At 37.2% G+C, this 16,311-nt stretch overlaps 1 protein-coding gene across 5 annotated transcripts in view; it reads right to left on the reverse strand.

The window, feature by feature from the left end:
- The window catches only part of LOC131071776 (uncharacterized), a 260,807-nt gene that overhangs the window by 114,327 nt on the left and 130,169 nt on the right, over positions 1–16,311 (reverse strand). For all 5 annotated transcript variants that reach the window (XM_059207276.1, XM_059207272.1, XM_059207274.1 and 2 more), the window contains 4 exons: positions 9,173–9,264; positions 8,987–9,042; positions 6,971–7,060; positions 6,778–6,877 (listed from right to left, as the gene is read on the reverse strand). In XM_059207276.1, the coding sequence (XP_059063259.1) occupies positions 6,778–6,877; positions 6,971–7,060; positions 8,987–9,042; positions 9,173–9,264 (338 nt within the window). The remainder of the gene's footprint in view (positions 1–6,777; positions 6,878–6,970; positions 7,061–8,986; positions 9,043–9,172; positions 9,265–16,311) is intronic.

Below are 16,311 nucleotides of genomic sequence, written 5' to 3' on the forward strand. Positions count from 1 at the left end.
TTTGAAGTTTGCTATTTTCATCATCCTACAACTCTCATGACTGCCTTTAACACCTCCAACACACCTGCAAAACTCTTTTTCCTCTTTTTCTATATTTTTCCTCTTGCCAAGCTAATTCCCTACACTCTTCCTTGAGCATTTCCCTAGAGAAACCTGCAAGTTCTTTCTCCAAACTTGCTTTTGTTGATCGTTGCTTCTAAACACCATTGAAGGCTCCATTAGATGGAGATTATAACCCTTGTGAGGATTCACAGAGAGGTACCCAAATCTGCCCTTTCATTTGCCTCCAATTGTCTTTTTAAATTCCTCTCTATTTGCTTGAAATTCCTCATTAAATGAAAAATGAATAAACGTAAGAACCAAGTTGGGCTCTTTGAGAAATTGAAGTCCTTAATCATTTTTAGCGTTCCATGGAAACGCGTTTCCCCCACTTTTGAGCCGCATTTCCAAGACGGGGATGTTTCCGGGATAGGGAAACGGGGACGTGACATCTCCCATCGTCCCGCCACTGCCACCGATGCTCCGTCGGAGAAGGAGACATCAAGATGTCCCCAAGTCTCCTTGGGAGATGTCTCCACGTCTCCACGTCTACTTGGGAGACGCCTAGGCATTTCTCGAGGGGCGGGGAGACGTCCAAACGTCTCCCGTCGCGCAGACGTAAAAAGGCATGGAAAAATTAAATTAAAAAAAAAAAAGTGTTATTTTTGGGGGTTGGGGAGTAACCCTAATTTGACGTGGGCCCCACCCCTTCCCCCAAAACAACACAAAACCACCATATTTGGTGATTTCACTCACATTTTCAAAGTCTGATTTTTTTTTCCAGCAAGCTGAAGAGGAAAAACTTGGAGAAGTCTGATTGAAGGAGTGAGTGCAAGGTGAGAGGAGTGAGAAGAAGCAATAAGAAGAGGAGGAAGAGAATTCTATAACATTTTGGAGAGATTTTTCAAACACAAGGTAGGGTTTTTCTTGTTTTATTTTCTGATTTTCAATTTTTTGTTTGTTTAAACTTTTTTTTTTTTTATTCATCTCAAAATCAGATTTGATGTTGAATCTTGAGGGGAAAATGATAAATGAATCATTCATATTTTGCCCTCAAGATTCAACATCAAATTTTATTATTTTTATTTTAAATAATATAAAATTATAAATTGTAAATTTTGTTTTCAAAATTGAAATTTCAAATTTGTATTTCAATTTGTTAAACTAGGCTGAATTTATTTTTATTTTTATTTTGTGAAATGCAGTGTCACTATCACAATGAGCTCCCATGACATGAGTGAGGATGAGATGGAAATTCATTCTCATAGTGAACATGATTCAGAATTTGAACCTGAGGATGAGGGGGGTGACCATGGGGCTGATCCTAGAGCCCAATCTAGTTCCATGGCGAGTGCACCAACTAGTACAGGTTGCCCTTCAGAGTTGTTGGCACCGTATGCTAGGGATGCTTATGATCCTAAATTTCCTCTAAGATAATTTTCTTCAAGAGTAGAAGGCACATCACATACAGGTGGGGGAACAAGGAAGTGTTAGTGCAACATTTGTGGGGTTGAATGGTTTGGTAGCATCACTAGAGTGAATACACAATTCCTTTTTTGGATAGCAAAAAGGTGTGAATCATTGTAAGTTTTTGAAGGAAACTAAAAATATAGAGTACAAAATTGAGATGAACAAGCTTTGGGGCTTCCAAATGATAGAGATGTTTCAGTCCCTACTACTTTGTCTACTAGGGCAGCCCTTCAATAGAGCCAGCAAAGGCAACATACTTCTCATGCATCACAGTCTTCATAGACGAGAGGAATGATGTTTAGACCTTCATCCACTTCCATTTCTAGTGCCATGCACCAATCACGAGAGGCTATGGGGACTGGGAAACGCAAGTTGCACACATCGCGGAGTAGCCCCATTGTAATGTCCCTACTAGTTAGAGATCACTGTCCTGCAAAACAGATTGTTAGAATACAACAAATATACATATATAACTAATCTAACTTGCAATTTAACCTTAAAATACTTAATTAACACTAATCACAATTCTTATCTAATAAAAAAGATACGAATGCCATATGGAGATATGTCCTTAGGCGGTTGTGAAGCTCGCCTTCTTGGAACCCATCTTGGTTCCAAGCCATCCAGGAAATCGAAGGTGAATTCGATTCCTGTCTTGGATGTAATTTCTTACACCCAAGCCATCTAGTAAATCGAAGGTTAATTCGATTCTTGTCTTGGATGTAACCTCTTACACCCAAGCCATCCAGGAAATCGAAGGTTAATTTGAATCCTATCTTGGATGTAACCTCTTACACCCAAGCCATCCAAGAAATCAAAGGTTAATTCGATTCCTGTCTTGAATGTAACCTCTTACACCCAAGCCATCCAGAAAATCGAAGGTTAATTCGATTCCTGTCTTGGATGTAACCTCTTACACCCAAGCCATCCAAAGAAGACCATATGTCAATTCCTTGCCTTGGATGATGCATCCCATCATCCAAGTCCTCAAAGGGGACCGGCCAGATCCGCCTGTTCTTGGATGAACTTAGTCAACCAAGCCATATATATGCATATAGATATTCAGTATATACTACCTACCAGGGATTATCATAATCCCTGAATTAGGCTAAGGAAATTTCCTCCCAATAGCCTCCATCATATAGCCACATTATTCATATAACATCCTACAATTCATTATCATTTTTTAATCCATAAATTAAGCCTAAATTTACATGATCCTACATACATATAAATATCCTGCATACATACATACATACATACATACATACATACATATATATATATATATATACCGCATACATACATATATATATTTAAGTTTAGGTAGTATTACACTATATGTTTCACTACAGAATAGTTCTTTATAAGATAATAGTTGACTAATCAACCTTTGTATAAACACATAAAAAATAAATAAATCAGATTATATTCCCTATAAATTACTTTCCCTACCCATTTACTAAGTCACTAGTCAATAAATCAGATTATATTCCCTATACTATAAATTACTTTCCCTACCCATTTACTATCATTATTCCACTTAGTAACTGTAGTGGCAGACAGATCTGATTTGCGTCAGATCTGGTCTGCCATAGTATATGAAATTGTTTAGTATGAATGCCTTAGTCTTAATATCTTTGTAGTTTATGATAATATTATTAATATTATATTCTGCATAGAACATTATCGGGTTTCATGTGCCTCATATATTAAGCATACTTACTAAACACATCCCCCCATGCATACCACCCAGAACATGGATGTTACTGCCTGTAAATTCATAACAGTTCTGATTTGATCTGATCCATGCTGCGAGAAAGTTTATATTTATTTTCTTTTTCTTTTTTTCCGTACACACCATACCCCTTTTCCACCTGATTCTATTTTCTTATATATCTTTCATGTAACCATTCATGAAAAGGTCACATCTTTTTGAAACCCAAAGGTCGTGACTATAAGTGCATCTCTCTTGATTATACCGATTCGATAACTATCGGTCATGTTTTATTACTTTTAATTAGCGATACCTAATTCTCTTCTTTTAATATGACTATCGGTTTTAATATTAATAAACCATCGATAATTCATTTTAATGGTTTTGTTTGCCATCAATTCTATTTATTATACTTACTATTAGACTTTAAGATATTCACCGATTATGGTCATGCATAACTATTGATACCTTGGTTTTAGTGTTTTCCAATTAATATCGTGTCTTTTCACATGATTCTCATTATGCTAATCACTACAGTTTATTAGTGAATTTATTTAATATGATATGATCATTGTAATCTGGAAATCACCATAACCTGATATGTAATGTTACTTATTTATTTATTTATATTATTTATTTTTATTTGAATATTTCAAGAATATTATTAGTAATAAATATTAATAGATATTAATTAAATAATACATTTAATAAATAAATAAATTCCAAATAAAATTCGTTATTATTATTATATTAATTAATAATAATAATTACTTTATTTAGGATGTATATAACGATCAAGGAGGGGACATGACACCCATAGCTGATTTGTTTAATGTGCAGTTGAAGAATGAAATAGATGAGTCCATTGGCAGGTTCTTCTTTGCCAATGGCATCCCATTTAATGTTGCACGGTCTCCTTACTATAAGGAGATGATGTCTATGGTGGCGAAGGGAGGACCATCATATGTGCCACCAGGTGAGACGAAATTGAGGACCTCGATATTGGATAAGAACTATTCCAAGATCAATATTTTGATGGAGAAGATGAACGCATGTTGGGTGGCATCTGGGTGCAGCATAGTTATGGATGGGTGAACGGACATTAGCCATCGTCCACTCATCAACATCTTGGTCACATGTGCAAAGGGCCCATACTTCCTTAGAGCAGTTGATTGTACAAGGCATCGCAAAGATGCTGATTTTCAGTTTCAGGTCCTTAGGGAGGCTATTGAGGAGGTTGGGCCACAAAATGTGGTCCAAGTAGTGACAGATGCAGCCCATGTGTGTAGACCAACAGGGAAACTCATTGAGGCAGCCTATAGACATATTTAGTGGACCCCATGTTGTGCGCATGCCATAAACAATGCACTCAAGGACAAGGGGAAGATTGACTGGATTAGAGGAGTGGTCAGCGATGCGAAAGATGTGCAGATGTTTATCTGCAACCACCACACTTCACATGCACTCTTCAAGACCTTCACGAAGAAGGAATTCTTGAAACTAGTTGAGAGCAGATATGCATCCTATTTCATTCTCTTGGAGAGAATGATTGAGTTGCAAGAGGCATTACAACTCATGGTTATGACTAATGAGTGGAATAGGTGGGCCAAGGCCAAGACAGAGCAGGGGAGAAGGGTGAAGGAGATAGTGAAGAGTGATGTGTTTTGGATTGATGCGAAATACATTGTCTACATCATTTCTCCAATATTCCAAGTCGTTAGATATGGGGATGGGGATGCACCTAACCTTGGAGAGGTGTATGAGTGCATCAACTCTATGCTTGACCAGATGAGGGCTGATGTGCGAGTGAAGGACCCCTCTCTAGCATTCTACAGTGACCACATTCGGCCAATTATTCAACGCAAAAGGGACAAGTTGAACACTCCTTTGCATGTGGCTACCTTTTCTTTAAATCCTAAGTGGTACAAGGCTAGACCGGGTAGAGTGACACCAATTTAGGATGATGAGGGGAAGGCGGGTTTCTTTAGATGCATAGAGAAGATGTATGATTCTAGAGATGTCGGCATAATTCACACAGAATGGGGAATATTTGCCACTCTTTGACGCTATTCAGATGCGGCAAAGATGGATATAGAAACTATGGCACAAGAGGACCCACTTTTCTGGTGGAATTGCCATGGTCTAAAATCTTTGACCACCACTCTAGCTATCCGTCTACTATCCCAAGTTTCAAGTTCTTCAGCTGTTGAGAGGAATTGGTCTACATATAGCTTCATAGAACAGACTTACCTCTAAGAGAGCAGAGAAGCTTGTGGTTGTACACAGTGCTTTGCGTCTTATAGACCGCAAGACACTTGTGTACAAGGAGAGTCCAACGACACAATGGGATGTAGAGCCAAAGGAGCCTTCACAAATTGATGAGGATGATCCTACCACTTCAAATGCAATGCTGGTTGGTGTGGGCTTGAGGGATCTTGACCTTGAGGAGTCCAGCAGTTCCAGTGATGAGGAGTTAGCAAATGATTAGAGGCCTCCCTTCGCTACATTTTGAGTTTTGACATTCTGGCATTTTGTCTTTTGTAATGCTATTGCTATTAGTATCTATATTTGCTACTCGTTGTAATGATGAATCATGTAACCATCTTTATAGACTTTGTGATATCTCATATAACATCAGATATTCATATTTTCGATATAATAGAAATCTCCAATTTGACAATTTCCTTTGTTAAATTTTATTTAGCAATTAGTATTCAAGAAATCTTCGTATTTAGATTTAGTATTTCAAATTTTGCTATTTTATAATTTTACTAATTTCCTATAGTTTCATTTGAAAATTTGAAATGTAATTCTTATACTGTTATACATCTTTTCAAAACTAGTTTCAAGTAATATAAGTATATGTATAACTATATCAGCACAATGAGACCCCCCCCCCCCCCCCCCCGCTGCCATCCCCTCATCCCCAACAGCCGTGGAACACTAATTATTTTCTCAAAAATAACTAGCTTTTCCCTCTATTTAAGGCACCTAAAATGAAAGAATACAACAAGAATCGAATGCCAAAGATCACTTGCCTTATGAACACTTCCCTAGGCATCCAAATTGAGCAAATTAATTCATTTTCAATTTGCCACTTAATCCCTTCAACCTTTGAAACCTCAAAATGTGCAATCTAATACTTTTAAAATCACATAAAAAAACACTCTTTGCCTTTGATTTTTGAAATGACAACCAAGTATTGTTAAATGAATATTCTATCCTTACAACACTCCATAAGATGCTCTTGAAGCTCCAACCTACACCAAAAATGAAAAACTTGAACATGAAAAGAAAATTACTATTTTTTATTGGTGATGCAAGATTGCTTGTGAACCCAAATGCTCCTGCATCACTCAGATGCTAAATAGCTGGTCAAATCTAGATAACATATATGTAAACAATAACTATTGACAATGCATATGTGAACAAGTCAATGGAAATGAAGTTTCAAAAGTATTTATTCTGCAACTATTCTGCAGTCATTAGCACATAACCTCAAGTTTCAACGTATTGGAAGGATAGTTTGATAGTAGAAAAACAAAAAGTACCTGCTTGTGGCCTTCACATGACACTAAAGCAATGCAACCTTCGGGGTCCATTGTAGTTTGGCATAGTGTAGGAAGAGAGAACTGAATAGAAAGAAAGGGCCTGCCATCAACAAGTAAAATAAGATTGCCTTTACAACCACTCAATCATGTATGATGTTTATTCTAAATGTTAACTTCAGCATCAACCCCATACCGTTCTTCATCTTGTCCTGTAATGGACATAATGTGAGACAGAAGCTGTTGAAATTGTACTTTATATGCTAATGGTGTTTCCGCAAGGTACCTGTGGAAACATTACATCTACATTCATCATTATGATATTATAGGGGAGAAATTTAAGGACAATTAGACTTAAAAGAATGTCATGTTGGAATAGACAACAGCGTTCCAAGCTTGGCACATGTAAATGAAGTCAATTAGAGAGCTGTAGCCACATTGTAAAAGTAGCTCTCATCCTGTCAACTTTCAGCTCAACACATTCTGTTGCTCCTAGACAACCTTGTGAACAAGGGCACCATAAAGTGAAATTGTTTCATGGTCATGAAAAGAATGACCAACGTTGAGATACTGTGACTGCAATATATGTAAAATACATAATGAAGAAGTAGATACGTAACTCTGCAGATGACTGTTTCAACCCACCGTACCATTACTGTCAAATATCTTGTGACTAAAACAACGTGACAAAAAGCAGGATTTTTTTAATATAGAAAGGAAAACTTAAAAAGCAGAGAAATTTCAACTTGCTGTTCAGCACACTCAATATTGTTTCAAATCCCGGATTGTTTATTTTTTACTAAGTGGCTTGCAAAGTATATGCAAGATCACAAATCCTTCCTAAAGGTAAGTATCTAAATGAAAATGCACATCTACTTAAGGACATTCAAGAAAAGCTGAAGAATAAATAATATGAGCAGAAGAATTTGGTAGATCTAACAGCACACTAAAGGAAATTGCTCAACTCACAGCACACCTTTTTTAATCTTTCAGAAGTTTTTAGACTGTAATAGTAATAATTATAGTAGCATCTCAGAAATAAATCATTAACTAACCTTGCATTCAACAAATCATTACTCAATCACAATTGAAATTGAACACACCGCACATAAAACAATAAAAAAAATCTAGTAGCTGCCACCAATCCTTTCAAGTGGGCCCTTCCCTTATCAGACTGATGTACAGATCACATGCACTTCTTAAACAGGTATTTAAATTAATATGATGAATAAATGTCTTTCAATGATGAACTGCCAAGCATTTGAACATAAACTATTTTGAATGCTATGGAATGCTTAGCACTTTCTTTCTGTAGTGGAGTATAGCAATATGCTGCAATCATATTGCCCCAAATCATGAGATTGGTTCACTTCTTTTGTACCTTATCCACTCATTGAGAGAAAGTACAGATTTCTGCATAGCTATATGATTAATTTGAAGCTGATTTCAATATGCACGTTGTATTGAACCATGATTGTAGTGCGAAATTGTGCTGCACTTGTACAGACTGAATTTGAAGAATCTAGACCATCAAATATGCATGTAAAACAGTTCACATGTAGCCTTACCACTATAATATCACCTCCTTTTTTATTTTTTATCTCTCTGCTATTACAAATTCATAATGTAACAAAAACACTGTCACAATTATTAGAGTCTTTCTAAATTTTTGGTGAGATTTGGGAGTACAGATCAGACAGTGTAGGTGAAATTGAAAACAGACTGCAGCTGCAAGAACAAGAAAGCTGGTAAGGACAAGTGGGCATTCATGTGATCGCCTGCCTTTCTTTGCAGGCACCATTAAATGAACCCTGTGATATAGCAGCCCTCACCTATGCAACAAATGCCAACCCAGATCCAAAAGATAATTCAAGGTCAAAGATGTATATTTTATATATTTGGAATTATTAAATTAATTTTGTCAGCTGTGAAAATTCAAAAATTAAATTTAGGTCAGCCAATTTTATGAACATCTCATAGGCATTACACTCAACCACCACACCCCTTAGTCGTAGAAGACATCTCATGTAAGTCTATCCAGCCAAACTTTATTATTTGGTCAAGTATTCTGTATAAAATAATAAAAATATTCAAAGCCAAGCTTTATAGGTAAAGAATATAAAACCATAGTTGTGAAGCTTAACATTAGGTTCAATATATCCCTGCCAGCAAGTACATGCATGCAAGCTGTACAACCTAGGCTAGACCATACCTGCATACAACCCGGACAGATGCTAATAGATCATCCCCCTTCGTCATATCATGAACCTGCAAAAACAAGGAAATAAATAGAGATGCTTCTTACAAGTTACATTGGGACTGGTCAAATGTGAAAAAGATAATTTGTTTGGCATTATGATTTTGTCTTCCCAACAGATTATATTTAAATGAGTCAAACCTTTGCATCCCAAAGAAAATCAATGATAACTCCAACTGTCTCATTTAAAGCAACTGTTGCTTTAACCATTGTAGACTCGCTGATGTAATTATCTGCATGTTTAGCAAGAGAAGAAAATATTTAGCATCTTAGAAACATCAACTAGTTATATATCATTATCGTCTCCAACATATCCAAAGACTATATAGATCTTCAGCTTCATCAAAGATTCTGAAGATTTAAGTGACCATGGAAAGTAAAAATCATCCAGTTATTAGCAAGATTATATTAATAGCACTAAATCAATGGTGTTTATCAGCTTTGATAGGAAACATCATCTTACAAGGAACTCCTCAACAATAAAAGCTTGCAAAAAAAGCAGCTCTCAAAAGTCTAAAGATTTTATTAGATAAGCACATCTATAACTCAAAAGGTAACAATAACTGATGATCCATCATCAAGAGGGAAAACAGAGGAGATCACAATTAATATTCTAGTCTTGCAGAGATTCAATCTACTGCTGACAAGAATCTGAAGATGAAGCAATGTTGAACAAGTGGATTTTGTCTGAGGCACTATACTGGATCCTACTGGTATAGTCATATGCGTCAGTGGCTTCCTTGGCCATAAAAAGGGCATCAAGCAACAAGCACGCCCCACAGATGGGTTCCCTTATCTCTGCAACACATTTCCCACACACCTCTGTCCTACTCTTTTATGATTTCACTTCCTTTTGAAATTACGAAGCCATAGTATGATTGAAAATTTTTAGTTATATTTGACAATCACTCTATTGTTAACTGACCTAAATTTAATCATTTCTCTTTAAATGTTTTTTAAACATATACATTGCTATTGCATTAAAAATTAATTTGGTCTTTAATATCCACTAATAGCCTGTAAGCCTTTTTCTATAAAGGGAGTATTTGGATCTTAAGGTGGTCCTTAACAATGCTTATTATTGGTATTTTGATCATGGACAGATTAAAATCCTTACTCTTTCCCAAGTCTCAAATATAAAATAGAAAAAATTACATTTTGTCTCATAAGATACAAACGATTTGTGAGACTAGAGACCTTGATCAAAATTATTTTTAAGAAGTTGTTGTATCCATATGAAAATTTCGAATTGTGTCATGTTTTAAACTAAACATTAGCATATACCTCCTGTCATGTTTCATAATCTTGTCTACACACATCATATTGTTGAGTTTTTTTAAAACCATCACAAGATCATAAAATACTCGTTGAAAATCCATCATGTGCTAGTATAAAGAAGTCAAAGCTTTGAAAAATCTAAATTCCTAAGGCACACACCAGAACCATGGCATGCACCAATAGAAAGGAATGTAAGTTGCATTAAATTATTCTCCCGATGGTAAGATGTGTGCCTTAGAGAAGGGGCATGACACTTTAAAGGAAACCAATTCGACGTTATTGGTGTGTAAGAATCTACCAAACACGTGGGCAAAGGTGTGCAGGTGCATATGAAGGTCCATGAATGGAGGATCAAACGTGTGCTTGAACAAGGAAAATTGTCAAGAATAAAATGCTGAACATTTTTGACACAATATATAGGCATGCCAATGCAAAGGAGGGCACTTTTTAAAGGTTCTACAAGCATGTATAGGCGCACATCAAAAAAATGAGCCTATTTTTCTTATTGACCAAGTGTGCATAAGGACACTCACATGCGCCTGTACAATGACAAATTTTAGGAAATGATCAAAGGTGCATCAAGAGTTTGAAACACACCTATTCAGATAAATCTTCAAGTTGAATTTTTCCTACACAAAAGGGATGGGACCGCATGTCTAGAAACATTTCGTACTCCAAGGCACATCATTGATCAAGAACATAAAAGAGTGGATAGGCATGCATCCACAAAACAAAAGTCTTGAAAGGATTCAAATCTAGTCTTCAAAAAAGTATACAGAGTCAAATCCAGAAACTAGCAAGCTAATAGTATGCATTGGAAAAATCATGTCTTATTGTTGCAGAATCTCACCCACTAATAAAACAAGGTAAAAAATGGCGATGGGAAATTTCTGCAATCCCACTCAGCTTCAAACATCTTTGAATGCTTGGAAAATGGTGTGCCTCTATACAAAGTGCATATCCTTCTAATGAAACATTCAAATGAACACTCAAGGACACATGGCACAAGTAAAACATGCCTCATAATAGTTAAAACATGCAAACATTAATGACAGACATAGGGGTGCAAAAAGGTAGATTATGAAATCTTAAGCCCAATGTATAGGCACATGCATACATGATGGCATAACCAATACAATCCAAACATTTTTTCCACCCAAAATATGGATTTATACTTAGATAGAAGTTACACTTAATGCCAATAAAGCAATCACTCAATCGAGCAGATCAAAAGAATGCATAAAGGGAAGGGATAAAGACAAATCCGATGATTCATGGAATGTGTTAGATCTTGCTCTTATACATCTCAAACCAAAAGGATGGCATCCTTTGGAATTCGATGAGACACCTCTCTTCATAATCGAACTTCTTCATAACCATCAATTTGCTTGATCCAGGAATATTGATTTATCATGATCGCTACTATCTTAGGGCATAATAATAGTTCTTGCAATTTCTGCCTTTGTTACCATAATTCGTGCCTTTTCATAACCCAATCGGTAATGATATGATCGCTGTCCATATTCTTAACAATATCAATTATCCTTGTGTTGTTGCTAACCAGCACTTAGCTAAAGCGATATTATTGTTGACAATATAGTTAAGAAGTGTTGTGCTGAACATACTATTACCATCGATGAGTATGACTAATTAATCGATTAGCAATCCCTTTCTATAGCGATACTTAGCATTAAAAAACGCTGCCTATTATTGATGATTAATATTAATCTTGCTTTATCAATTATTGTTGATACTCATGATCTCTTTGTTTATGATATTCATATCACCTCTAATCTTCTGATGGTATCCCGAGATACAATGATGATCGATTTCATAGTAATCGGCTGCTTGTCATGCTCTTTCCATCGATTGATGTTTAGATCACTTGTATCTTCTCCATATAAGATTGATTAGCTTAACTAATGAAGATGCTCTCCTTATATGGTATAATAGAAGTATCAAAGAGGACTTGTCCTTAAGATGTTCACCATCTTCATTTGATATAATGATTATTGCTTCGTTGCTCAAATGGTGCTAAATCTGACTCATCCCTATATCTCTTAACAATACTAAGGGAAAATCGTCTTATTTATAAGGCTTCACAATTTTTCTGGATACTTTTATTACTTCAACTATGCAAATTTCTTCTAACATCCTTCTAACTAGCAGTCGGTGCTCAAGACCTGCCACCTCTTGACCACATAAGTATTTTATCGCTATTATAATATTAGTGCAAAGATGGGGACATCACACAACATGCTTATATAGAGGGATGTATGAGTAGATTTTCAATGCATTTTATAAGGTTAGCTATGGTAAGAGGAAAAAACTAAAAAATTGCCAAAGTCATCTAGAGTTGCCTATCAGAAGTATATGTTTCGACCACGCAATGCTATTTTTAGCCATCACCATTTTCAAACAGAAGAGCATATTTTTAGCTTTACTATTTTCATCTAGAGCTCTTTATAGCCCAACATATCTTTAGCAGTGTCTGTTTTTAGCCAAGAAGCCCCTGCTATGTTTAGCCTTCTGCTACTTCTAGAGCTCTCTATTTATAGCTCAAAGTTGGCTATTATTAGATCGCCTTCCCCATCCTATGAGAGACAAAAGCTTTTAAGGGGTAATTGTAATATTTTAATTATCAATTCAATTGACAGTTGCATGTTTGCAAACTATATAAATAAATATCCTTTTGCACTTAATTGTATCAATCAATGGTAATTCTCACACTTGCAACTGCTGAGGTTATTGTTCATTTAACATTCAATGTTATTGTGGTTTTGTTATTTACTCCATAACATTTATTCTGCCTATCTTGCTTATAAATGTTTGTTGAGATATTCGTTAAGTATGATAAAAGTTAAATTGCTTTGGTGAATTTGCAAGCTTTGTATTGTAGGTGAGCTTGACGGAGCAACTCGTGGCTTTGTACAAAGTCTTACATTTCATATAACCCTAGCATTTGTGTTTATGTTTTAGCTTATTCAACTCCATGTGTACTTATCTTGCTTGGTCACTATTTTAAATTGAAGAGAGTAATCATGTAGTCATAAGAATTGTTTAAAGTCAAGGAGCATTAAATCCTCTGCCTAATGCTGAAATCAAGAGGAATGCATTTACATCTAATTTAGCATAAAATGTGAATCACCCCAAATATGTATACATTGTAAATTGAATGTACATTTTGTTCAATTTTAGGTTCATTTTAAATTGAAAGGGTGTTTCCCTTTCTAATTCAAAGATATTTTTTACCACATGTCAATCTCATTTTCTGTCTCATTGAAAGGTGCAAAATAGAACACTAACAAGAGGAAAGACCAAAACATTGCTCAAAAGATTCAAGACATTGACAAGAGGCATAAGCAAGCTTGAATTCTTTTAAAGTTGCTTGTTTTAGATACATTGATTTCATAAATTTGAAATGCTACTGATACACCCACTCTTTGGAAAAATCCAAAAACAAAATTCCAAACAATTGAAGGCTAGCTTATTCCGATGGTTGTTACTAGTTACTACTTCAGGAGTTCACCTTCACCATCGTAGTATGGCCTGGAAAGAGTCATGTGATTGCGGATCAATTGTCAAGAATCAAATCCGGAGAAACCGCAGAAAGAGTAAATGAGGACTTTTGAGATGCTCACTTGTTTCAAATCACCGTACTACCTCCCTGGTACGAGAGCATTGGCGAGTACTTGTCCACCTCGACATTCCCACAAGATATGCCGCTAGGGAAACGTTGTAAGTTGGCATTGAGAAGCAAAACCTTCCAACTAATCAATGGCCTACTATACAAGATGGGACCTCACCAGATCCTCCGCAGATGCATGATGGAGGAGGAAATCCAGAGTATACTAAAAGAAGCTCATGACGGGTTTGTGGGAGGCCACATGGGACCTAATTCTACCGCACGGAAGGTACTATTGGCAGGGTTGTGGTGGCCAACCTTGCATAATGATGCACGAGAATGGGTTGTGGATGTGATATATGTCAGCGTACAGGAAAACCACTAAAGCGGGATTTCATGCCCCTAATCCCCTCTCAATTGTAGGAACTGTTTGAAAGATGGGGATTGGATTTTGTAGGGCCTCTGAAGGTGAGCAATATGCACAATTGTCAGTACATTGTCGTGGCTACCGAATATCTCACCAAGTGGGCCGAAGCGAGAGCTCTCCCAAACAACACTGCTGTGAGTGCAGCAAGGTTCCTGTATGAGCAAATTGTGACCAGGTTCGGGATTCCAATTCAAATTACAACTGATCGAAGAGTTCACTTTGTTAACCAGGTCATTCAAATGATGACAACAAATTCAATATCTTCCACAATTTATCTAGTCCATACTATCCACCGGCGAATGGCCAGGCGGAAGCCACAAACAAGATACTCGTTGCCATCATTTATAAGTCGTGCAGGGTAGAACAGGAGGACTGGAAGGAGCATCTCCCCGCAATACTCTGGGTGTACCGTAAAACATACAAGGTGATGATGGGTCACACCCCATTCCAACTTATGTATGGCCAGGAAGTCGTGGTGCCGGCAGAGTACACCGTACCAAGCCTACAAATTGCTATAGACAACCGGTTGGGAGACAAGGAGAGTCTAAATGCTCGTCTTACGAACCTCATCAAGTTAGATAAACGTCGGATGATCGCACAGTGGGCGACCAAAGTGGCCCAACGCCGACGGAAGTACTGGCACAACAAACATCTCCGACAGACAAACTTTCATCCGAATCAGTTGGTTTTGAAGTATAACCGCCGCAACGAACTTCGGCCTAGTAAGTTCAAAGTTCATTGGTTGGGGCCCAATAAAATCAGAGAAGTGGGGAAGAATGGAGCAGTAAAACTTTCCACCCTCGATGATAACCCAATACGCGACCCTGTAAACAGCTCAAAGTTGAAACTGTATCGGGAATGTGATAAACCAATCATATCAATCAACATGTTGGGGTACACAACGAAGGGAGACTGAACCATTGGAAGAAATAAGTAAGTAGAGGAAGATCCTGTCGTTGCTGCAGAGCCTTACAGACATGACGAAGATTGGGCTAAGCCACTCACATTCATAGAAGAAAGACTCGTGGCCAAACAAGTCGAAGGCATTGCGGTACCTAGAATTCACAAGCACCTTACAAATGCCTATTTCGGTCATCCAGCCGTATGCATAAGGATCACGAGGCATTGGAGGAAGAGAGCTTCATACAAAGGATTCCGCGAAGGCTATATTGCATACGAAATTGATGAAGAAGCAGAGGCTAAAAGAAAGGCGGAACTTGTCAAGAAGGAAGAGCCAGCCAACTTGGAAGAAGAGGTAGATTTGGAGGAGTACGGTGCAACCTTGGGACCATGTTTGAAAAGGGTACTAAAAGTTGAAGATTTGTTTGTGATAGCATCATGACCTAGCGAGTAGGAAGCGGGCCCCAATGCACTTTACCGGGTGATCCCTAACCCCGCAGGCTCACCACAGGTGGAGGGCGAGAAAGTGACATGGTACCAACAATATGGGGGTCGATACTTAGATGGAAGCTATAAAGGAGTAGGACCAGCACCATTGGTGGACAAAATATGGTACCTGGAATATGTGGGCACGTGTTGCCCCGAGGAGTGTTACAGGAGACTACCGCACATATGTGCATGGCTGCATGACTCAAATATCCGAGTAAGACCTCAGGAAGACCCCACTAGGGTAAAGAGGAAAATGGAGGATCCGAAGAAGGAGGGTGACAATCAAGGGGGACCAAGCAAAAAGCAGAAGGGAGAAGACGTTGGCAATAGGTTAAGACTGAGGAAAGGAGTGAAATGTCGAGGACAAAGAGCCAAGTCGCATAAACATAAGAAGACAATACAAGCTCTTGAAGAAAAGGTGGTACAAGAAGGCGACCAAAAAAGCACCTGGAGGAAGCAAATTGACAAGCTCCAAGGTAAATTAAAGGTACGAAGGCTAAAACTGAAAAATCCTTGCCAAGTAAAAATATTAAAAGAGTATTTTAAAAGAATACTAAAAAT

The sequence above is a fragment of the Cryptomeria japonica genome, chromosome 6 (assembly GCF_030272615.1).
Source record: "Cryptomeria japonica chromosome 6, Sugi_1.0, whole genome shotgun sequence".
NCBI classification, from domain to species: domain Eukaryota; kingdom Viridiplantae; phylum Streptophyta; class Pinopsida; order Cupressales; family Cupressaceae; genus Cryptomeria; species Cryptomeria japonica.